Here is a 19,111-nt window from a genome sequence, read left to right on the forward strand (position 1 = left end):
CAAGTTATTGAATAGCAATGGTTTGTTCTGTAGACTGTAGTCAAAAAATATCTAGCTTAAAGGGGCTAATCATTTGGACTTTAAAATGTTTTTTTTTTTATTATTATTTAAAACTGCTTTTATTCTAGCCAAAATAAAACAAATGAGACTTTCTCCAAAAGAAAAAAATATTATCAGACATACTGTGAAAACTTAATTGTTTTATGTTCAATCCACTTTAATTTGTACAAAAAAAAAAAAAATGAATGAGTTAACCTAATTCCTTCATGTTGTCCCAACACAAATCAGTTGTGTGGAACCCAGCTGTTTTTTATGGTGAACAAAATATGTTTACTTTAGGAATTCTCTTTTATTATTATTTTTATTATTATTATTATTCAATTAATTATTATTTCATTCATTTTTGTTTAGTTTTTAGTTTAGTTTGTTTTGTGGCTTAGTCCTTTTATTAATCTGGGGTTGCCACAGTGGAATGAACCACCAACTGATCCAGCAAATGTTTTACGCAGTGGATGTCCTTCTAGCTGCAACCCATCACTGGGAAACATCATACTTTTCCATTCACACACATACACTACGAACAATTTAGCCAACCCAATTCACCTGTACCACATCGTCACCTTAGAATTATAAGGCTCTATCTGACATTTTGTCAAAATTCAGTTATTGACATATTCTTATTAAATGACATCTTATTTACATTATGGGATTTTTTATTTTCATAAGTTGTTCACATTTTAGGTCTTTTTATTTTAAAAAACAAATGTTACACACATACTGTTTGCTATGGAATGCAAAAACTTTGAGGCTCAATACTTCAAAATCATTCAGAACGCAGATAGAAACTTATAATTCTAAGGTGACGACATGTCTTTGGCCTTGTGGGGAAAACAGGAGCACCCAAAGGAAATCCACATGAACACGGGGAGTACATGCAAACTTCACACAGAAACGCCAACTGACGCAGCTGAGGCTTGAACCAGCAACTTTCTTGCTGTGAGGTGAATGTGTTACCCACTGCGCCATCGTGCTTCCCTATTATTATTATTATTATTATTATTATTATTATTATTATTATTATTATTATTATTATTATTATTATTATTATTATTATTATTATTATTATTATTATTATTATTATCATTATTATTATTATTATTATTATCATTAAGATCCTGATGTTAACATTCGATGATATGAGCCTCTGGCTTTTGAGTGTAACTTTTCTTACAAGATATAAACACTATGGTTGATTAATAACCTACTCTGACCTGTCTGAATTTTGAACTTGTGTAAAGTGCATCTAAAAGTCAAAAAGGAATTGTGATTGATTATTTTATGTATCTAAGGTCAAACATAGCTGTTAGAATATGCAAAAAAAAAGTTTGTCAAAGATTAACAGGACTTTTAGAGCAGACCAAGTATGTGGCAGAGGGAAAAAAAACTAATTGAAAGACTAAAATAGGTTCTTCACCTAATTAATTACGCAAGTACCCATTATATTTAAAGCACTATATGTGTTTATAGGCAGAAAAGTAGTAAGTAATTCTGTCTTTGTAGTCACTGCATGAATTGTAACTATAAAGGTCACTCATTTTTTAATTCTAATTTAACATAAGATTATGGCCATTATTTCTCATAATAGAAGTATAGTTGACATTATTTAATATTTTGGAACCTCCGCCTATATTTCAAATAAGCAAATACTTGATCCATTATTGGTTCTTTATTAATATGTTTTCTGTTATTGTTTGTGAACAATTCATTCAATCTGCTGAAGAATATAGCATTTCCCATGACCATATTCCAGAATGACAATATAAATACACATCAAGTTTAATTTGTGAAAGAAGGCTTCATATTCTTACATGAATTGCCAAACGGTTTGATAGAAACTACACTGAATGTCTTGTTTTGTGCTGGATTACACATCTCAGGGTTAAACAGAAAATTCAAGAAATACAAAACTCTTGATTAGGCATGGGATGTTAACCGGTTTTAAGATTTGCCATGGTTTGGAAAAGTCCAAAAATGTTCTGTTATACCGTCCCTAAGGTATATGTGAGGGGTTTATATATATATATATATATATATATATATATATATATATATATATATATATATATATATATATATATATATATATATTTTTTTTTTTTTTAATTAATTAATTTATTTTTTTAATGTGCCTTTTTAAAAAGTAATGAAAAGAGCAGAAGTCAATGATTTATTTAAATTATTTAGCCTGACATGTTTATTGGTCCAAAATATTATCAATGTTTTTTAAACTAAAATGAAATGTATTTTGTTCAATGAGATTTTTTTTTTTTTTTACCCAGACAATTTAAAAATAACTTATTTTAGAGAAGTTATCAGAGTACCATGAGACCTTGAAACCATAACATTGTTATCCAAGATTATCATACTGTTAGAAAATTATACCAGCACATGCCTACTCTTGACAGAAATAAACATGGCATGAGGTTGCTGTAAAATGCTGTGAAGTATGTACACCATACCAAAAGTATGATTCTAAAGACGATGTCTATCCTTATAAGGTGAGCTACTGTGTCAAAAAAAAAAAATCAGACCTGATCAGACATAAGTCTAAACCAGTTAATCAAAAAAAAAAAAAAAAAACAAACTTATAATCTGCCTTAAAAAAATATTGTTGGTGGCTAAGTAATCCTTGTTTCACAGTTTGAGCCCAAAAAATTCATGTCTTTCAAGGGAATGTCTATTTCTTGAATTGAATTTAATTGAATTGAATTTTAGTTAACTTAGTTTAACTTAGACTAGTCCTGGCTGGGCCAGCTGGCATTTCTGTTTGCATGGGCCAGTTGGCATTTGAGTTTGCATGTTCTCCCCGTGTTGAGTTACTCCCACAGTCCAAAGACATGGGCTATAGGTGAATTGTATGAACTAAATTGGCTGTATGTATGAGTATGTGTTTGAGTGCAAGAGTGTATGGGTGTTTCCCAGTACTGGGTTGCAGCTTGAAGGCCATCCGCTATGTAAAACATATGCCAGAATAGTTGGCAGTTCCTTCTGCTGTGGTGCCCCCTGATATGAAAGTGACTAAGCCGGAAGGAAAATAAATGATTTGATTTGATGTTTAATTACCAAACATCTTATAAACCAGACATGTGTTACTGACTTTATTAAAGTATTATAATTTGTCATTATTTTGTATTCATTTTTTGGCTAGTCAGTCTCTCTGATAAAACACAATTGTATAAACTAGGGCTGTGTAATTAATCGAAATAGAATCGCAATCATTATTTGAAACATTGCGGTTAGCTAATTGCAAGTGAGTGCAATATGGAGTACATATGTTTATTTAATTTCTTCTGCCCAGAGCAAATATGTGACTGCCATCTTTGTGTGATGTCTTAGTCTTATTCGCCAATCGAGTGACCACACTTTCATTCTGCCCAATCAAAACTTTTCAATCTGCCTATTTATCAGCCATGTTAGTTTGCTGAGTGTTCTGTATTTTTATAATTATAATTTCTTTGTTTGTATAATAAGCTACATAATCTCCCTTATTTGAGTTGAACTTGTCTACAGAACGATAAGATCATTTTATGTGTGCTTAAAATTAATTAGATTTCTGAATAATTAAAACAAATCTGAATAAATGTAATAGTTTATAATCTTTTCAGTTTCTTCTTTTTAACTAACGCTGCAATTTACCAGTAAGAAGCTACAATACAAATTGAGCTGAAGCTTAACTAGAATTAAATCATCAAATCACAATCACATAATCTGTCAAAAAATTACAATTAGACATTTTCCCCAAATCGCACAGCCTAAGTATAAACTATGCTGAAATATGGACAATCCACAGCCTCCTTTTCCCTGAAATAAAAATGTAAAATCATATCAAAACCCAGATCTTCAACGACAGAATTCCTTCAAATTCAGTTTTATTCCAGAACAAATCACTGACCCTGGAGTTCAGAGGGTGATCTCAACTCTCACAGCGTTGCTCCGCTGGAGTGATACAGGAAACCGATACACCCCCACCTCGGCCACAAGATCAACACTGATCCCTCTTGCTCTCGACACGCTCAATATTTTACATAAAACAAAAAGGCGAGCTGAGATCAGATGATACCGTTTGAGGGCTGAGAAAAGGGAGAAGTGTCTCCAGTTGCTGTGGGATTAAAGCCCCAAAGAAAAACTTACAGGACTTATTTCCAACTTCAAATATTACACTTGTTTGTGACTTGTCGAGCAAGGCAGTGAGTTTCGCTAGTGCTTACAGGGAGAGAAAGAGATGAGACAGAGCTCAATGGCAATGCGAGGACAATCCAATCTGATTTCATAACAGTGACAATAGCTCTCTAATGACAGAAAAGCTCTTGAAAGTGTGATGGCAAAATGAAAGGATAGGTGAGAGACAAAGAAAAAAAAGAAATAAAAGTGCTGACCGCTTTGGTAGTTAGGGATTTGCAACATACACAACTCTTAGTCCCCCAATCTCTGCATGCTCTCTCTCTCTCTCTCTCTCTCTCCCAGCACACACCTGGTTTTTGCTAACGCAGCAAATCACATGGCTGACAGATTCCCGAGCACGTTTAAATAATGCATGGGATTTCTCTTTTAACTTGTCAGTCGCCCCGCAAAAAAAAAATATATATCGGTTCTTTTCTGATGTCATTTGTGACAGTGATTCACCCTGACAGTTCTCCATTAGACCAATGAGTCGCTTTTTCGTTTGCCCATTCTTCTACCACTGTTCCGACAAGAAACACATGTTACTCCTTTTTTCCTGCTTTCTCCCTCAGCCTCTTTTTCTTGTTAACAGAGGTTTTCAGAGCAGTATTTATATTTAAAGACACAATTTCACAGGAGCCCCCATTAACTCACTTCACCCGGCAGAGTTGCTGCGGCCGTATTAGTCCAAACAGCAACAGAAACCCCTCAACAAACTCCAGCGTGTGCTATTGGATAAACTCTGGAGAAAAAAGGCTGTCTTTTTCCGTGCCAAATATTTCATCAAATCTCGTTGGCTGCTGTCAAACACACCACTTGTTTTTTCTCTCACTCGGGTGGGTTAACTTTGAGCGGACTGAGTGAGGAGGGAGATTGAAATCAAGCCTATCTATGCGGAGTGCCTGCTGCAGATAGCTGGGTCTTTTTGTGGCACGATCCACACAGTGGAGGAAAAACACAGATTAGCCATTTCCCCTTTGAAGTTCTCCTTCAAAAAAAAAAAAAAACCTAAAGGCTTCACCACCAAGAGTGAGAGGGGAGGGGACCAAAAACACATCTTGCGGGAATGTAAAGAAACAACAACAAAAAAAAAAGGAAAGCGCCATCGGGACTTTGTAGTTGTACCCGAGCAAGCGGTGTCTTGGCGGCGTAAGAGAGAGCGAGGTAAAGAGAGAGAGGTTAAAGTTGTCGGACGGCTTCAGAGGGTGTTTGTTTAACTTTGGGGATTCAAGGAAGCTAGATCAAATCCCAACTGGACACCCCCACTTCACCACCTCTCAACTCCAAACAACGCGCACCGACAACCAGTCCTATGTAGCATGGGGGGTATAGCTTGCTTTTGAGGACGAAATGTTTGGCCCAAAACCCAAATGTCTCTCTGCTTCCTCAAAGTTCCTCAGAACTTCATAGCTTTGGCTTGGGGTTTTCAATTAAAAATAACGATAAGCAGCTCCACACAAAATCTGCAGGCACATCTGTTTGAAGGCCTGTCATTCACGAAGATCTGTGCGGTTAGGGCTGTTGGACTTGAGGCGATTTAAGTTCGAATTAGAGCTCATGGTTCTTTCTAATTCCATCACATGCCACTTTTTGTCCTTTGTTATTGAAAATAAAGGTGAATATATATATTAGGTATGCAAAAAAGTCAATGTTTCTACAATATTTCTAGCAGAAAAGACATGCAAAGATGTAATTTTAAAAGGTAAAAAAGTCTGTGTTTTTGAAGCTAATGAAGACAGCAGAAGTCAAAGTCTTATTTTGAATTATTTAGCCTGACATGTTTACTGCACACCGCCAAAAATATCAAGGGAGTGGCTTCACAATGACTCGGTGAATGTCCTTGAGTGGCCCAGCCAGAGCCCAGACCTAAATCCTTTTGAACATCTCTGGAAAGATCTAAAAATGACTCTACACTGTTGCATCCCATCCAACCTGAAAGAGCTTGAGAGGAACTGCAGAGAGGAATGGGCAAAAATTCCCAAAGACAGGTGTGCCAAGCTTGTGGCATCATATTCAAAACGACTTGAGGCTGTAATTGCTGCCAAAGGTGCATCAACAAAGTTTTAAATAAAATTGCAAAAATTTAAAAGAATCTTTTTTTCACATTGTCATTATGGGGTATTAGAAATAATGTTCAGCTAGTTGAGAGAGGAAGGAGTCTGAACAACTTCCTCCACTCTCTCAACTAGCAGGCCAACCCTTGGCCAGCACCCAAATTATGACTATAAAGGTGAGAACTTCTAGCAGTAACAGTGGAAGCTCAGCTGTAGGACAAGCGCACATCGCCCGGCATTCTTGGACATATGTGCAAATGCATAAATGCTTACTTTACTACATCCAATCAGCTTGAATTAGAAAAATCAAGCCGCGCTCAATGTTTTCTCATTTAACATTCCATTTTTCTAGGAACTTAATCACAATATGAAGTCACAGTTAAAGTTTTCAGTTCATGCTGTCTTTATTTTAGTAATTTTCCAGTCCTAATTAACCTAAACATACATAATTCTTCACATATAAGAGAGCAAAATTGTTTTTGCTGGAGTCTTTCAATCTCATTCACTTTTATTTAGACATTAAAAAAGGCTCGTTATGCTGCTTAATGTTGCAAAATGATACTTTCTTATTGTGTTATTCTACTTTTTATGTATACCTGACAAAAGTCTTGTCGCCTATCCAAGTTTTAGGAACAACGAATAATAATTTGACCTCTAGTTGATCATTTGGTATCAGAAGTGGCTTATATGAAAGTCAAAGGCCTCAAGATTATGCTTATTTTAACAAAATAAAATATTATCTTGCCTTTTTGATTTTTAATTATTTAATAAGAACGTCTTACTTTCTAGCGAGACTCCCATAATTCATCAAGATTCTTTGAATTCACCTTTAATGCCTTCTACTTCATCTTACTCCAGACATGCTCAATTATGTTCATGTGTGGTGACTGGGCTGGCCAATCCTGGAGCACCTTGACCTTCTTTTCTTTCAGGAATGTTGATGTGGAAGCTGAAGTATGAGAAGGAGTGCTATCCTGCTGAAGAATTGGCCCTCTCCTGTGGTTTGTAATGTAATGGGCAGCACAAATGTCTTGATACCTCCGGCTATTGATGTTGCCATCCATTTTGCGGATCTTTAGCATGCCCCCATACTAAATGTAACCAAAAAAAAACATGATTTTTCCCCCAAACTTGACTGATATCTGTGAGAATCTTGGGTTCATGTGGGTTCCAAGAGGTCTTTTGTATTATTTGTAATGATTGGAATGCAGTTTAACATTCAAATCATCAGAAAAATCTACCTTATGCCACTTTAGAAACGATCAACTAAAAGTCAAGTTATTATTTGTTGCTGGGAACGACAACAAGACTTTGTCAGGCAGTGTATATTCATAAACACACAGTTTTTCCATTTCTGCCATTTATTATTGCTAGTCATCTCCCAAATCGAAAGTTCTAAACAATCGTAAAAACAAGCCCTCTTTAACATCTCTGATGATCAATAGAGTTAAATAGTGTTTATTATTTTCCCCATAAACATAAAAGAACTTACCTCATGCTCATTTTGATTTGGGTTATAGACATACAAACTGTTCAAAAGCTATCAGAAAGCCATCAGGAAAAGTAAATCTGGCTATGAAGTGTCAACTTTATCAGATCTGACACCACATAAACAAACGCCTAGAGTGCTGGATTCTGTGCTTACTGTGTTTCACGGCCTGGGACTGTTGTTCACTCAGCACGCTGACATCCGCAAACAGGAGTGAAATTTGACTCTGTGCGATTCTCAGCTTCCATTGATGCGGTTCTCTCCATCTCTATCTCTCTCATCATCAACATTAGCTCTATCGGCAGCCAGAGTACATTAGAGGATGTGTGATTGAGTGCGAGACAGACGTGTTCTCTCCACCCCTGGCACAGGCTCTTCCTCCTCTCTCCTGCTCTCTATTCACTCGCCATCATCTTTCTGTCACTACACGCACTCAGTTTTTCTGTGCTCACTGCCGCACACATGGACCGCATTCAAGGTGATTTGTATTCAGTCTCAAGTGTTAAACTACAGCAGCAACAGCTTTTCCTCAAGGCTTATTATGAAGCGTTAAGTCTGTCATTTCAATTGAATGAGTTGTTGTAAAACAGCCAATGGCATTAACACTTGTGACCTAAACAGCTAACAACGACTTGTTTATCCACTTCTGTTATTTTTCGGTAAATGTCTGTAATTTAATGACTGTTATTTTACGTTTTTTTTACACTGTATGTAGTCAAGATCTTCACTGTTGGGGTTATTTTATGGTTCCGAACAACTATAGTAAACAAATGATGTAATTATGTGCAAAATTAAGAAAAGAAACTATATAAATATTGTTACAACCACAGCATAAAATAAAGTACAAATATAGTATGATGTAGCAATAATTTAAAAAAAGAGTTCTAAATATTGTAATATATACAGTTTGAAGCAGCGTTCACACCAGACGCAAAAGAAGCGTCAATCGCGAATGATTTACATTTTAAGTCAATGCAAAGGCGCGAATAAATATCCTACTTTTATTAACCAATCAGAAACTTTCTCTTGTAGGGACGTGCTTATGACGTAGCGCCTGTTGTTGGTGTCCAAGGGGGTAATCCTGCTGCTGACACCAGATAATAGTTGATCAAACTGGGCTTGGCTCAGTCAGAAGCACCGCTGAAAGCTTTTATCACCCAGGTATAGTTTCTGGAGGAGTTTATAAACTCACAGAGCTGGGTGCACCACTGAAAGGATCTAGTGCATTCAGACATGGCTTCAAATGAATCGACACCATTCTTCAGACCTCATGAAGCACATAAACATAGCTATTTTCTTAATCAAGTCCATGTTAGCACTTTAGCAACAAGCTACATTCATTGGGCAGACAGAAGCCCTGCCTATGACACAAATCTGCGTCTATTGCTCAGTTTGATGCACAAATGATGCAGATTTGATGCACAAATGAAGCGAGTAAACTCAAAATGTTCACACGTCCATTAACACGCAAATTGTGCAATTTATGCACGCAGCATAATACACTAAAATATACAATAAAAAAAGATGTGATCAAAAAAGTCATGACAGTAAATGTTTTTTTTTATCTTAATCGTCATTTATTACACTAAATTAATAATGTTTCAGCTCATTCTTGTAAGTTGTACAAGCTTTTAATTCAGTTTAATGCAATTCAAGTTCAAATGACTCATAAAGTAAGTTTGATTCAACAAAAGTCACGACAGCAAATGTTTTATGTTAATCATCATTTATTAAACTAAGCTAACCATGTTTCAACTTACTTTTATTTAAGTTGTAGAAGCTCTTAAGTCAGTTTAATTTAAGATCAAATGACTCATAAAATAAGTTTGAATCAACTTAAACTAAGGCAACCACATACAATATGGTTCAAAAACAGTTTAGTGCTTACTATAATTCACTATGGTATTTTTATTTGATTTATACTTTGATGTGAGTACACTGTGTCACAAAAAAAACACTTGACATCCATTCTTTACGTAACCAGTGCAGATTAGTATGCTGTAGTAATTAACAACAGGCTCTAAATACTGTATACACAGTATACTCTACCATACACTGTGAAAAAGAAAATCAAGCTAAAGTCATGACAACATTGTTTTTTTAATGTTAATTATCATTAATTAAACTAAGCTAATCATGTTTCAATAAAATTTTTTAGTTTAAGTTATGCAAGCGTTTAAGTCAGTTTAATGCCATATAAGTTCAAATTATAAAAAAAACTGTAAAAATCAATGTAAAGATAAAAAAAAAAATTGATAATAATATTATTAACATATAATGAATATGTAAAACATTTATCACCCCCCTCCCAAATTCAGCTTAATGGAGAGAAGATTTTCAACACATTTCTAAACATAATAATTTTAAAACCTAATTTCTAATTACTGATTTATTTTATTTTTGCCATGATGACAGTAAATAATATTTTACTGGGTATTTTAAGGCAGTTCTATACAGATTAAAGTGACATTTAAAGGCTTAACTAGGCTAATTAGGTTAACTAGGCAAGTTACGGTAATAGGGTAAGTTTTTATGGGGGGGGGTTAATAATTCTGATTTTAGCTGTATATGGTAAGACTATGTGTAAAAGTTATACTTAAATATATACTTTAATGCCTTGTTTTTCCACCTTTATTTTCTTGTTTAAATTTATTCAACTGTGATTTTAATACCTGTACAAACTGATATGAAAAAATGAATTGCTGATATTAATGTCACCCACTGCATATTCACACACACGCACTGGGTTTCTGTTCACATATATCTGTGTGTGTATGTGAGCGTTATTGGTCTTTGCAATAACAACGGATGGCATTTGTGTCTGTGCTCGCAGTTGTTGACTGTGATAATAAAGAATGACATTTTACTCGGTGTGTGTGTATGTATGTGTGTGTGGTGATGGTAACATCACAATCTAAATGCACAGTCAGGTGGGGAACATTAAAGACGTCATTAGCCTCATAAAGCTCAGCAGAAAAGAGAGGACTGCGTGGGCAAGAACCCATTACCTCAGGTCACGTGCCTGTGTGCGTGTGTGTGTGTGTGTGTGTGTTGTTGAGGTGATTAGATTGCTGAACGCTTCCTAACAGTGCTCTTTATTTTCATATTATGAATATCTATGGCCTACGCTGGTAAGTGATTCAAAGCTAGTGAGTCATAAACTGGTCAAAGCTAATGACAAAGCTGTGTTTTTCTGTTGCGGTGGATTCTGTGTGTTTCATTACAAGGTGAGGAGCTCAGAAGTGATTCTACTTAACTGCAACAGATGCAATAACTTGTAGGCATACAGTATTTGTGAATAAACTGAATATCAAGGAAAATGAGCTACAACAGATAAAAGATTATTAGCTAATTATTTTTTTTAAATGGAAATTTCTAATTTTTACATGGGAATTTTTTTTTTCGTAAAAGATTAGTTTTTCTTTTACAATCTCATTCAACTTAGATCATTAATAACACTTAACAACATTGATATAAATATTTTTAAATGTAACCTACATGTGCTTGTGTATATAATAATAATAATAATACTAATACAACTACTACTACTACTACTACTACTAATATTAATAATAAAATAATAATAATAATAATAATATTATCTTTAATTTATTATTTAATATAATTCGATAATAGTGTAAATTTAAAGATTAATTTGTAAAGTATTTAGTGAATTATTATTATGATGTTTATTTTTTATTAATTAGTTAAAATATCTTATTACTATTGTTGTTATTAATAGTAAGTTATATTATTATTATTATTATTATTATTATTATTATTATTATTATTATTATATCATTAATATTAATATAAATTAATTAGTAAATGTATTCTTGTTATTATTATTATTTTATCACTATTATTATCATTATTAATTAGTAAATTATTATTGTTGTTTGTGGTGGTGGTGTTATTATTATTGTTGTTATAACAGACAAAAAATAATTTAGGTTAAAAATATATAAATGTAGTTTAGTTTTATTGATTATTTAGGATTATTAATAGATTGTGTAAATTAATGATTAAATTAATTAGTAAGTGGTAAATTGATATTATTAAGTAAAATTTTATTATTAGTTAATAATTTGTAAACTATTATTAATATTATTATTATTAATTAGTAAATTATTATTATTGTTATTACTATTATTATTATTATTATTATTATTATTATTATTATTATTATTAGTGCGCACACAAGAGCATTTAGGTTAAATAAAAAATATATAATTTAGTTGAGTGTAATTGATTAAGATTGATAGTAGGTAGTGTAAATTAATTAATAAATTACTTATATAGTAAAATATTATTAATTGGTAAATTATTATTATTAGCTAGTTTTTATTAGCAATAAATTATTATTGATTATTATTAGTAGTAGTAGTAGTAGTAGTAGTAGTAGTAGTAGTAGTAGTAATAGTAGTAGTAGAGGTATTATCATACACACACAAAAACACGCAAGTTAAAAAAATATATATATTCTGTTTTTAATTATTATTTATGTCTGAATTGGCAAAGCTTTATATTTATCAGCCGTTACTGCATGATCCTTCTGACATTATAGTAAAATGCTGATTCTGTGCTAAGGAAACCTTTCTTCTTATCAATTAATATTTTGCTGATGATAACTTTATGTATCAATAAATAAATAAATAAATAAGTAAATATGTAAATAAATAGAAAGAACAGCACTTTAGTTTGCTTTACAACATTTACAGCTTTACAAAGGCTTTCTATAAATGTACTGTCTTAATGTGTACTTCTACACATTTGATAAAAAAGGTCTTGCTAACCCAAAACCTTTGCAAACTGTATATACATTTAGTCCAATCTTTTAAAAAAATATATAAAAATAATTGAAAAAGTAATGGCCAGGAATTATATGAATAAAAATTTTGTTTAAAAAGAAACAAAATAATTGAGTGCACTTTCTACGTAAGTATGATTTTTCTTCTTTGTACAGTATGTGTGTGACTCTGACCTGCACTGGAGTTCAGCTCTTCGTTCTCAGACTCTGTACCATTCTGGCTTCCTGCTCCATGAATGTTGTTCATAGCCATCAGTTTCATTTTCTGGAGTTTCATAGCTTCAGCCATGGCTGCTGCTGTCAGTCCTGTGGAGCACACACAGACAATGATAAGCATACCATATAACATACTTAGCCCTATTTACACCAGCTACTACTGTATCATCTATCTCCGGAGCTTAAATGTCAGGTGTACCAGTGGTTCACCTGATATTTACATGCATCTCACATAATCGTGAGATGAAAACATTTGTCCATGGGAAGCTCTTGAATGTACCTCCATCACTTCTGAACTTTTGAACTATTAACATTGTACTCTCCTATTCATGACCTTCATTCTTCCGACTTCGGTCTTTTAAAAGTCCTTGTCACTTGTTTGCGCTCTATAAGTGTCCGGAATATTTCTGCCCTGTCTTTGAGGCTGTGGAACTCTCTCCCCTATAACATTAGACATACAGAATCTTTGAAATAGTTGAAATCATCCTCGAAATCATCCTATTTAGAAAAGTGTGTATTTGCAGTGTGTGTTTTATGATTCTGGATATTGAATGTCTTCATATCTATTTATAAGGTTAATATTACTAAACTAGAAACAGAAAGCTGCACCTGTATATGTACATCTAATGAGGGATGTAATGAAACATTTGGAACTGGAGAAAATTTGATTTTCCCTGAAAAAGAAAGACAGCACGTTTTATAAAATCTGGCAACCTTTCATGGATTATAAAAAATAAATTAATTGATTAATTCTGCAAGAAATAGTTAAATCGAAGAGGATTAGACTAATTTAGATTAAAATAGAAGGTCCGTTTTTTTTTTATTTTTTTTTTTTTATTATTTTTGTATTTTATTATTATTTATTTCATTTATACATTCATTCATTTTATTTTCAGCTTAATCCCTTTATTCAACAATGGTGGCCACAGCGGAATGAACTGCCAACTTATGCATATGTTTTACACAGCAGATGCCCTTCCAGCCGCAACCCATCTCTGGGAAACATCCATACACTCCCATTCACAGCCCCAACTTCAGACACGGCTTCTGTCAAGCAATGAAGCCCCATGTGAATGGGGCATTAGGGGGTGAGTGTAACAGAGGCCAGCTTGCGAAGTGCTATGCAGGTAAACCTCACTCCTCTGAGCTCAAAAGGTGCTCTAGCGACAGACGCTAGAGGCCATGGTCTTTAGCCTTTTTGTTAGCACAACAGACTTTTCATACAAAGAATAGCTATTTCGATCCCAACTCAGACCGGGTTGGGTGCGGTAGGACTGGTGGGTTACATTGGGGGGCTTGTCCATGATAGTAGTGAGGTTTAGGGGGGTGAGTGTAAAAGAGGCCAGCTACCGAAGTGCTTTAGAGGTAAACCACACTCCTCTGAACTCAAAAGGTGCTCTAGCAACAGATGCTAGAGGCCAGGGTCTTTAGCCTCCTTGTTAGAGCAACCAAATTCCATACAAAGAATTGCTGGTTCGATCCAACTCAGACCGGTTTGGGTGCAGTAAGACTAGTGGGTTACACTTGGGGGCTCTTCCGGTATGGGAGTGAGGTTTAGGGGGGTGAGTGTAACAGTGGCCAGCTAGCGAAGTGCTTTGCAAGTAAACCTCACTCCTTAGACCTCAAAAGGTGCTCTAGCGACAGACGTTAGAGATCGTGGTCTTTGACCTACACTCAGAAATAAAGGTACACAAATTGTGGGTGGTACCTTTTCAAAAGGTACACATTTGTACTTAAAGGGTCCATATTGGTACCTCAAAAGTATATATTAGTACCTACAAATTTTAAGAGGAACACTTTTGTACTTTTTATGTTGTAATATGTACCCTTGAGGTCTTGATATGGACCTTTTAGGTACAAATTTGTACCATTTCAAAAGTTACCTTTAATACCTTTTTGAGAGTTTACTTGTTAGAGCAACAGACTCCCATACAAAGAATAGCTGGTTCGATCCCAACTCAGAATGGGCTGGGTGCAGTAGTACTGGTGGGTTACATTTGGAACCACTTGAGGGAGGGTAAATAGTGAATAAATGTTCATTTTTAACAGAATAATGAAACTGAAACAGGTTTGGAACAGGTGAAGGATGAGTAAATGGTGAAAGAATGTTCAATTTTGGGTGAACTATCAATTTAACTCCTCAGCATATGAATAAAAGCTGATAAAGCACAAAAAGTCAGGAGGCTCTTATTTTTATGAAATTTAGTAGTTTTTCCACATCTCTAATCAGTACTGGTCGTGACTGCCGCCCACCGGCTGAATGTGGCCCTCTGGAAGAGGAGGGAGGGATATACTCCCAGAAGGCCTTGTGCTCGTGGTCCTGTGCTAGTGTGAGAGTGTGTGTGTGTGTCCCGTGAGGATTTCCCAGTGTTACTCACTGTCTCACACACACTTCCAGAACTCTCCCCTCCACTCATCAAGGGCTCCTCAGCCCTGGAAGCCATCATCACTCAGCCCAATTAGGCCCCTAATTAATTCAATTAAACAACGGAGGGACACATTAAGTAATTCATTAAGTGACGATGTGATGCCTTCTCGCACTCCGCTCTCGAAATTTCCCCACAAATCAGGTTGGGAGGAAATGATGGCCCACGTCCTGTGTCTTTTTCCCCAGGTTCAGACAATGGATGTCACCTTGATCTAATTCATTAAAAATGTAGCCTCCAACGGAATACGTGAACTAGCGCAGAGAAAGAAGGCTGAAGAAAATTCCTTTATCCTCTCTTCCACACAGAGGATTTGGAAGCACAGGGCAGTTCAGCTCCCCAAAGGCCTATGCGCTCCCATGTCGGGTGCTTACGGCTGAAAATGAACAACAACACGACTGGTTTTGCTTTCTGTGACAGCCGGCAAGCCAAATAAACTAACAAATTATTCATACTTGGAAAAAATACAATTTGTGGATATGCTAGGTTGGAGAGCGAGTGAAATAATTAATCTACTGTACTTGATGTGCATTTATAATAAGCCAGTCCATTCTACACACCAGAAAGTGACATAAAATGTATAAAAAATAACTGCATATCTAAAAAAGTGTATGTTATTAATTATAGCCTATTATTTAGCCTACAGAGAGGTAAACAAAGGGAAACGAATCCATAAACTGTTCTCATTTGTTTACATTGCCATAATCCACTTGTTAAGTCTGGCTTTATCTAAAGTAGCTTCCAGATCCAAGCGCTCCATCAAACTGTACAGGAAGGCTCAACAATTGGTTACAATAAATGTTTACAAAGTACTTTTATTTTCGAGATCATCTTCTGTATACCTTGGTTGTAACAAGTGGTTATTTGAGTTGCTGTTGCCTTTCTATCAGCTGGAACCAGTCTGATCATTCTCCTTTGACCTCTGGCATCAACAAGCCATTTGCGCCCATAGAACTGCTGTTCACAAGATATTTATCTTTTTCTGTCCATTCTCTGTAAACCCTAGATATGGTTGTGCGTGAAAATCTCAATAGGTCAGCAGTTTCTGAAATCCTCAGACCAGCCCGTCTGGCACCAGCAACCATGCCACTTTCAAAGTCACGTTCTTCCCTATTCTGATGCTTGGTTTGAACTGCAGTAGATCATCTTGACCATGTCTACATGCCTAAAAGCATTGAGTTGCTGCCATGTGATTGACTTATTAGAAATTTGTGTTAAAGAGCAACAGGTGTACTAAGTAAAGTGACTGGTCAGTGTACATATCATGCCTAACACTGTATGGCCAGAAATGATTCAGGAATTTTTAAGAAATTATTGGTGTCTGTGATACAGCAAGTCAAGAGATTGTTGTGTACAACGTAATTTTGTAAGAAATTCAGTTTAATGTGCAATATGACTAAAAGTGGTCATAAATAAATATTTTTCTTAATTCAAATGCACAGCAGCTCGGAAATAGTATTCCATACATCACGACTTAACAAGCACATACATTTATTTTACAAGACTCGACAAACAAACAAATAACTTACAACTTAAAATGGTTTAGAATGGTCTAGAACACGTCAAACTCAGCTTTGCACAGTTTAGCTTTATCCCTAATTAAACACAAACTAATCTAATATTAATAATCAACTAATATAGTTGATCAAACTAATCAAGTCCTTTAGGCTTGTTTAAACAGGTAATATACAGAACTTCTTAGGTAAATTTAATACCTTTTACTACCTTTTTAATACCTTGAAAAAATTTAATACCAGCACGACTTAGAGCTGCAACTGTGGTGGAATAAATGAAATATCATTCCAAATGGAATAAAATATTGCAGATAACATATACATTTAAATAAAAGCAGAGGGATAAATTAAGATGTTACAATGGGACTTTGTCCATAGTTTTTAATTAATGTCATACATGTCATCAATGTCAATAGCCTCTCTTATAAGAACAGTTTGGTTGGGTTATGGTTGTTTCTCCACTTAGTCTGAAACGGCGCAGCACACTTACAAACCATTCTCGGCACAGTTAGACAATCATGCTAAATTGTGATTTAAATTTGAGATTCTGTGTGTCAGGGCTCAAAATTAACTTTTTTACTTGGTAGCAACGATGCTACCAACTTTAAATATTTAGGGGCACCAGAACAAATTTAGGAGCACCTACCAAAAAATAATGAGCACCACTGCAAATTATATATTAATGGATTTATTGTATTTGAAAACAACATCAATTAGGACTAACAAATACAAGAAACATCTATCTAATGCAGTGATGAATTATTGATATTTGTGCAATAATTCCAAAATGAATGACTAATAATTATAAAATATTAATTATGACGATGATGACAATAATACTAACAATGAATTACATTTCTCTTCATCATGCTGCCTTGAATGTGCTTGAATGTGAGTTTTGTGCTATAAAAAGTCCTAGTGTTACTTTATGAAAAATAAATGTGTGTAGTAAGAAATATTTATTTTGCACTATTGTTTTTATATGCATGTCAATTTAATACTATTTCTGCTACAAAACAAAAGAGTATAATAAATATTTCAATTCAAGGCTGAAAGCTGCAAACAGTCATAAATACATCTCAAGAAAGAATGAACAAAAGAAACAAAGAAAAGTCTCACTTCTACTATTCCTTAAAAGTTTTGGTTTCAGTTTGTGTCATTTTAAATGCTCAGTCTCGTTATGCGCCAATTTACATTTTTCTGTGTTTGTGGAAAAAAGCAGATGAGTCAGCCGACCCAATATATGGGCGGGGCAGAGCAGAAATGACAACCGGCGCAATACCTTTCTTTGTTATGAGCCACAGTTTCAGTTTAAACTTAGAAAAGGCGAGCTTTTTTAGCGATTATGTGTGAGGATGCTGACTCAGTGTTAGATTTTACATTTAGCGGCCATTAGCGCTAAACACACAGAAAATTAAACGTATCAAGATTTGTGTACTTTCTCCGAAAACACTCAATTGATCTCGGCTAGTGGATTAACATTCACCCCATGATCGTTTTCATCGGCACCATTATTTGTAACTTTTATGTCACAAAAGCTCCCTGTCATCTGACAGCAGAAAGCCTTGAATGACTGACAGCTAATATGAACCTATATGGCGGCAGGGAAGAGCGATTCAGCATGTTCAAAACAGGTCTTACTACAACCATTATAAGCAGTCGCACAAATGCTCCGAAATATTTCACATAGATTAAATTTCGGCACATATGCGACCAAAATGGTCGAGCCCTGGTTTGTTGACGTCGCGGCTCTGTTGCCAAGCTACCACACCAACTCACATCATTTCACTCAGGTCCTAATCTCAACATATAAATAAATCTAAGCAAGTTTTAGAATAAATGCCTGCACTTAACACAAATTGAAAATTTATCTAAAAAAAATATTGGGCTCAAAAATTGAATCCCTCGTCAGATGACATTTATTACTTTTTAATACTTTTTAATGCCCTTAATTTTGACTAATTAATTTATGACATTTTACTACCTTTTACAACCTCATGGACACCCTGGTAAATCCTATAGGTCAGTGGTTCTCAAAGTGGGGGTCGGGACCCCCTGGAGGATTGCGGAACAATAAAAGGGGGTCTCTTGGTGATTTCCAAAAATCTAATCAATTTGAATAAACTTTTAAAATGACCATTGTTAATACATAACCTACAGAAGATAAAAATAGTTACATAAAAATACAATATCTAAACAAAAAGACATCAGCATTTCATTTTTTTTTTTTTTTTTTTTACATTGAATGGCAATCCCTAGGGTCTTTACATTAGATTAGCAACAGAGCAATAGCGTCAATTGCACCAGATTGATTTTACGGCACTAGCTAAACTTTCTGACAACTTTTCAACACTCACGTACATTTAAAATAAACACAGACC

The 19,111-nt window shown here is 34.6% G+C and overlaps 1 protein-coding gene across 11 annotated transcripts in view; it reads right to left on the reverse strand.

The window, feature by feature from the left end:
- The window catches only part of dacha (dachshund a), a 294,811-nt gene that overhangs the window by 94,499 nt on the left and 181,201 nt on the right, over positions 1–19,111 (reverse strand). For all 11 annotated transcript variants that reach the window (XR_012396449.1, XR_012396450.1, XM_073934233.1 and 8 more), the window contains 1 exon segment: positions 12,749–12,880. Coding sequence is in view for 9 of the 11 variants with exons in the window: in XM_073934233.1 (XP_073790334.1) it covers positions 12,749–12,880 (132 nt within the window). In the remaining 2 variants the exon portion in view is untranslated.

The sequence above is a fragment of the Danio rerio genome, chromosome 21, assembly GCF_049306965.1.
Source record: "Danio rerio strain Tuebingen ecotype United States chromosome 21, GRCz12tu, whole genome shotgun sequence".
NCBI lineage: Eukaryota > Metazoa > Chordata > Actinopteri > Cypriniformes > Danionidae > Danio > Danio rerio.